Source organism: Capsicum annuum, chromosome 2 (genome assembly GCF_002878395.1).
Source record: "Capsicum annuum cultivar UCD-10X-F1 chromosome 2, UCD10Xv1.1, whole genome shotgun sequence".
Classification (NCBI taxonomy): Eukaryota; Viridiplantae; Streptophyta; class Magnoliopsida; order Solanales; family Solanaceae; genus Capsicum; species Capsicum annuum.
In genome coordinates, this window is record NC_061112.1 from 7,960,987 (window position 1) to 7,968,073 (window position 7,087).

General features: G+C 28.6%; 1 protein-coding gene across 8 annotated transcripts; it reads right to left on the minus strand.

The window, feature by feature from the left end:
• Positions 1–250: 250 nt before the first annotated feature.
• Positions 251–4,299, minus strand: LOC107858488. Of its 8 annotated transcripts, none has more exons than XR_007050900.1 (6): positions 3,904–4,235; positions 3,627–3,694; positions 2,397–2,484; positions 2,238–2,318; positions 990–1,081; positions 251–559 (listed from the first exon to the last, which is right to left on the minus strand). XR_007050900.1 is itself a non-coding variant. In XM_047404625.1 (4 exons), exons 1-4 carry the CDS (start codon positions 3,878–3,880, stop codon positions 460–462), a joined length of 330 nt encoding a protein of 109 aa, XP_047260581.1. In that variant the 5' UTR covers positions 3,881–4,251; the 3' UTR covers positions 251–459. The 8 variants fall into 8 exon arrangements, 1 of the variants encoding a protein (XP_047260581.1); XR_001671010.2 differs by having other exon boundaries at positions 926–1,081; positions 2,238–2,312; positions 3,904–4,226; XR_001671006.2 differs by having other exon boundaries at positions 926–1,081; positions 3,800–4,225.
• Positions 4,300–7,087: the final 2,788 nt, after the last annotated feature.

Consider the following 7,087-nt stretch of genomic DNA (forward strand, 5'->3'; position numbering starts at 1 on the left):
CTAACAAAGTTCAGTTCTTATAGAAATCCATTAGAAAATATAGAAGGCAATATGGTCCAAGGGGTTTAGTAGAAACACCTATGAGGGCATTACTCTTAAAAATTGTAGGACTTCCTAAGTTTCTTAAGTTATGGTTTAAACCTAACTTGATTAACACATGGTCAGCACCATTTATGTTGCAAGTGTTCGGCAAGAGCTCGAAAGTTAAGTTTACTGAGCTAAAAAATTTAGTGCAAATATATCAAAACAAGGAAACTAATTAGAGATGTCTGATGAATCTAAAGACAAATTCAAAAGATAACTTGCCTCATTATATTCGCTTTAAAATAGTAACATACCAACATATTTATTTCACAATAGTATGCCATTCATCAAAGTAAATAACACCTGGCTGTTACTGACGACTGGGGAAAATTCGGTAGTTTAATGGACTTTCAGTTGGTGGAAGAGAATAGGTACTCAAAGTTGCTCATCTTTAGAAAGAAAATGTATTCTCTCCATGTACTTTTTGTCCTTTCCTACCAGCTTTTTGATTTCGTTATTGATCAACTGAGAATTCCTGAAATATAGTCCTTTAATAACTCAGAAGTTCAATTAAACATTACAGACTACATAGAGAACAACTAATTTGATGTTGTAGTTCAAAGATGTGGAAATTTAGTAAATCTAAACATGCATATACAACTCAGTGGGGTTCAACTTATTATTTGGATATAGAAAAAGAAAGATTGAAAACACTAAAATACTACTTGTTGTCCATAGGCATACTGAGCATAACATCTATAATTCATGCAGCACCAAAACAAATCTTTTCAAATGATGCTCCTACATTTTTCATAAAAACAGAGTTGATAACCTTAAAAGGACCAGCGTAGAATATGAGAAAAATCATTTTTCAAAATCTATTAATGTCATGATTCATTACCAGTAATTTGAATAAGGTGCTCCAAAAAGAATTTGCTAACTCTAATGGTCTCATCACTGCGCACCTCTGTGGTGAACTTTTTCCTTTCTTGAAAGAAGCCAACACTGTTAAGGGCGACATCTAAGCTCCAACATCTCTATTAACTTTTTCCTTTCTCTGAGATCAGATATGTCAAAGTTCTTCCAATCAATCAGCAAAGCAATATAGTAGAACTTTATCAAGAAAGTAAACATTTTCTGCCATATGTAAGTGCAATAATAATCTCTCTTCATCTACAAAAATAACAATCTTAGACTCACCAACAGAAGTTGAAGGAATCAAATATTGATCCAGAATCTTTACAATTGACAAATTGTGGAAAATTTGTAGAAAAAAACAAAGAAATAAGAAGTTTTTCAGTTGCTTCATGTGTTCTATCAAACACCTTAGGTGCACCAATTTTTAAAGTGAATGAATCTTACACTTTATTAGAAGGGGGAAAAGGAGACGTCCAATACAACTACAAGGTCTACATCACATTTGACAAGATGTTCCTTTTCTGGCAGCCCCTTTTCTTACTTTTTCTTTCTCAATTAGGACTAATGTCGTTTGGTAGAGTGTATTGAAAAGTTAATGCATGCATTAGGTTAATATGTATTACTAATACTTTGTTTGATATACTTTTTCACCCTATGTATAACTAATGTTTGTATTAGTTATACACTCTATTGTGTATTGAGGTGTGTATTACTAATACCTCAAAATCCTTGGTATTAGAAATGCAATGGATCCAATGCATGCATTGACATGATTAAAGACACTATTATCCCTCAAAAAAAATTTTGCATCCTTTCCAACATATATATAAAGAAAAAATTATTTAATTCATGTTATTTTTAATACATCAAACCGAACATTACATAAGAAAAATACAAGCATAACTAATGCAAGCATAGCTAACACAAGCATTACTAATATAAGTCTTACTAACACACCATATTTTGCATTATTCTTATGCACTCTACCAATCGACTGTGATTCAGGTTCTCCTTAATTTCTTACTTTTCTCTCTCTGAACATGTAAAATATTTGTGTTTCATCTCGATGTTAACACATTAACATTGAGAAATACACATTAACCAAATACAACTTGACTAAATCGAGAACACAAACGAACAAAACAGAATGTAATTTATCAAAAAATTAATTAAATAGGTTGAGAATGTGTAAAAGGCAGAAAATAATGAATCAAAAAAAAGGAACATGTTGTCAGGTTTCTCACAAAATCATCAAAGGGACAAATCATGGAGAGAGAAAGGGAGAGTAAAATTACCAAAAATAAGATCGACTCCCATGTAGTACCATGTAGAGCTTTTCTATATTATCTTTGAATCTGTCGCAATACCGTCTATACCTAAGAAATTGAGATAAAATTGTGAATGAGTACCTGCCGTGTGCAAAATCATTTAAAGAAAGAACGTCAAAAACTCACAAAATTTCTGGTAAGCTTTACTTCCTCGGAAGTTAATAAAGGATCAAAAATGCAAGCACACTTTGTTTTCCAGCTTGAATATCAACTTCTGAAGAAGGTAGTGCATTATTTGAATGATTCAAAGCTGCCTTATTTTGGTAATCAACTTTCATTTTGCAGTTTGATAAAATCATATCTTCTCTCTTTGACAATATTTGTTCAGATTTAGCATGAAATCGTTTATTTCTATAAGTGCATTATTGTTTCTTAGAACTTTGAGGTCACGCAACACATCATCCTTGTTTGTCGAATATTTTCTTGTTGCAAGTAGTTCTCAATTTTGTTACAGTAATAGTCACATTTTATTTTAATTCTAAACATCATACATTGTTTATAACTAATATTTCTTGATAAAAACAAAGTTCATCTATAGTATCAAAATATGTTCCAAAGGATTTTGAACTCAATCATAAATAACACACATATTGTTTGATAATGTCGTCTAGTTAAAATAAGTAAAATGTATCTTTTGAATTATTGTCTGAAGAAGAAATTGTTGGGTTCGAAATCGAGAGGTGGAAGCTTTTAGTTTGCAAATAACGATAAAGAAAAATATAATACTAAAAGGCATATTATTAATATGATTTGGTCAAACGGCCTACATATTAAAAATAAAATTGAAAAACCTACAATCAATATTCTTTAAAGAGTACATTGCGGATATTACTGTATTGTGGATACTATTGTGTTATGGTATGAAAAGAGGGTGTTCTATTTATATATGTCCAAAACTTTTCCTCCAAGAAAAAAATTAGCCAAATATAAAAAAGTTTTATATTTTCCTACAGAAATTAAAAGTAATAATTACTTTTATTTTTTTAAGAAATTAAAAATAATTATAGTATTACTTTTATTTTTCTTTTTAAGAAAAGTAAAACTTAAACTTAAGAAGAAATTCCAGGCAAAAACCCTAACAGAAATGTTGTGAAAACTCTGTGAAAAAAACAAGAAAATAAGAGTTGTTCGGTAGCTTTGGCATAGTTTCAGACACCTCAGATGTATGAGAAATGACTTTTCTGTTGGTGTAAAAAGATGATGGAGAAACTAAGAAAGGATGAAAGAAAAAAAACTGAAGAAAACAACATATAATTACATGTACAACATAGTCCAACAAACATAATAAGAAAATCACCATCTATCTACCAAAAGCATGGTACGAAAAAAATGAATAGGGAAAAAAAGTATTATTACCTGAATTGCATTTGTTGTTTCTCAATAATTTGTTTTTTTTTTATTATGATAGCAGATTTATTAATTTCCTGCAAGTAAAGAGATAGAATAAAGAAACACCAAAAGAATTTAAAACGATCAAAATCTACAGATATAATATAACTAATTGAGAGACCTAGTGAGAAAGAAAATACCATCTGGAGACCTATAATTTCAGGAGAAAAAAGTTTAACCCCAAAACTACATACATACAGTAGACCAGATAAAACACGCATATAAGAAAAGAAGGAGGAGACACCTTTTCTGATGCCTCTATAGTTTCAACAGCTAAATTCACTTAAAATATAGGTTTGAATGAAAAACTAAATAAAACAAAATTAACTATATGTAATACTTCATCAGTGCAGTGAAGTAAGAACCAAAAAGAGAGAGAACGGGGAGAGTGGAAAATTGAGGAGAAAAGGAAGAAAACGAGAAATATGAAAAAACCAACGAAAGAACCAAAGCAAAGCAATGAAAATGGAGAAACATCTAGTGGACGGGTGTACTACACGTGTTTATTTATCAATGCATTGGGCTCAATGGTATGTGCAATCTCGTTGGTACAACTTTATAGTGTTGTGATAGTTTTTTTTCTTGTTGGCTTATAAAATATAGTAATTATCAATTTTAGTTAAAAAAGGAAACTTAAAAATAAATTTGATCGGTTAAGTTGGTTTTCCAAAAACCATCTGACACTCCTAACTATCACCATATAGAAATCATTTCCATCGCAGAATGCTTCCTCTGCCATGATGACCCGGAAATAATTCCTCCTCTCTTTCTTACTTGATCAATAATTACGGGGAAAAAACATCATTTTCACCTCAAATTATATTCGAAAAATTGAAGTCACACCTAAATTTAATAGTGATCTATTACACACCTAAACTCTAAAAAAGTAAAATTATTTACACTCAGACTATCACCACTTGCATGTGGTGTAGTGTTTTACACGTGCTGCTACGTCAGCATCACGTCAGTAAAAAGTATCACTTTTTTATATTTAAGGTGTGTAATAGGTCACTTACATAGTTTAGGTGTGGATTCGACTTTTCGACTATAGTTTGGGGTGGAAACGATGCCTTTTTCCTTAATGTTTTTAGCCGTTTACTTTTATTATTTAATAGGCTGGACGCGCCTAAAATAAGTGTAACACACGCGCCTTAGAATGGGGATCGCGGAGAGGTAATAATATCACTTTTATATAGTTAAGGTGTGTAATAGATCACTTATATAATTTAGATGTGGCTTAAACTTGTATAATATGAGGTGGAAATGATGTCTTTTCCCATAACTACTCATCTATAGTCCAACCTCCATATGGCTACATATATCTCCATCATGGACACTCAAAAATATTCACTAATTACTTGGTTCAACAAGCTTATTACGGTTAATATCATATCAAATTTTCTTCATATTCAAAACTCCACTCTTATTCTTTTTGTTTGCGGCATATGTGGTTACACAAAAACTCAAAAGTTTTTTCATCGCTCGAATAGTTTCCTAACTAAATCTTACTTATTGCAAAAGGCAAATTCCATCAAGTTGGTCATATACGTCCTTTACATGCTCCTAAATTTTCTTTGTACTTCTAATGACATCTCCAGAGGCATATCGCTTTAAAATCAATGCATGCAGTTGTGATGAATTCATCACAAAGTACACGTCAAAAATTCAGAGACGGAGTCAGAATATAAAGTTTAGGGATTGTGAATTTTAAAATAGGACAACAACTTCAAGCTAATATATAATAATCGTCAAACTGACAAATAAATATTGATACATAGTATAGATTTAAAAAATCAACGAATCACATAATATTATATAGATACAAATATTATCATTATAATTGCACTCAAAAGTTATGGCCTAGGAATAGTGTTTGAAAAAGTTTGTAATCATATTGACTTTGACTTTAAAGATCCTAATAAAAATCATAAAATACAAATATGTGCCTACCTCTCATAATCAACAATATAAGAATTGCTAGTTTGGAAAAAGAAAAAAGTTATTCTATAATAAAAATCAGAAATAAGAAAGGGACCACATACCTATCGGCTTGTCGAGAGTTCTGATTTTAAAATTTTGTAAAAAATAAAATAGCAAAATCAATAAATCTAGAAGTTTAAACATCAATTATAATAAAGATAGGACAATGGCTGAAAGACTTTTCTATACGTACCAATCATAAAGTTTCCCGTATAGCCTGGTTATAAGGAATTGTAGATTTTAAGGAAGAATAGATTTTGGTTTTGTTTGGGAGTAAGATGAATAAATTTTAACAGTGCACTATTCAATTTTATCATATCACATTAACATATTTCAAAAGATAATAAAATAATAAAAATAATTATTAATATGAAATTATAATTGATACTTAAAAATTAATTATAATTATAATTATAATTATTTTAGATGTTTTGATATAAAAAAAATAATGTTACTATTTATTTTAATCATATTTCATTAGCTGATTTTTAGAAATAATAAAACATTAAATATTAAATAATTATTAATTTTTTTGTTGAACTTTTAACTTTATATTTTTAATCAATTAACACATATAATTATATTCCTTACCTTCCATTTCAAATTTTAGTTTTTTTAATCTATCAATTCAACTTCAACTACTAACTACATTTAAAAAATAAATAAATCTTTCAATTTAATCTCAAATACTAAAAGTACTTAATTGTGTCTATTACTTTCATATTATTTTACAATGAAACGTATGAAAAAAGAAATAACTACATGGCTTAGTAATCATACATTCTTAATCACTCTATTTAATATAAGTTTCAATTAATTACAATTCATAATCTCTCTTGATAATTAAATACAATTCATAGTCTACCTCCTTTATCTTCTATCTTAATTTTCTTTATTTATTTATTTCTCTTTCTTTTCCAGTTTTTTTCCTCTCTTTTTTCTTTTCTTTTTTTATTTTTCTGTTCTTTTACCTTTTCTTTTTCCTTTTTTTCCATTTTTTTATTTCATTTTTTTCTTTTTTATTTCATTTTTATTCTCGTTTTGTATATTTTCTTTCTCTTTTTTTTTCGTTTTTTCATCTATGTTTTTTGTCTTTATTTCTTTTTCTTTGTGGCCTTTTTTTTATTTTTCTTTTTTTCTGTTTTCATTCGTGTTTCATTTTTTCTCCCTTTTTCTTTTTTTTCTTTTTTTTTGTATTTTCCTTTTCTTTTCTCTCATTTTTTGTTGTTGTTATCGTATTTCATATTTTTTATATTTTATATTTACTCGTATCATACATTATATTTTAAATAAATTTATTATTTATATTTGAAAAAAAGTTATCAAAATATCATTGAATTTATCCGCTCAACTTACTTTAGTTATCTTCACTGACAATTATTTACCCCCTTAATAATTTTATAGTGAATTAAATACAATCCTAAAGATATAATACCACTCTCACAATG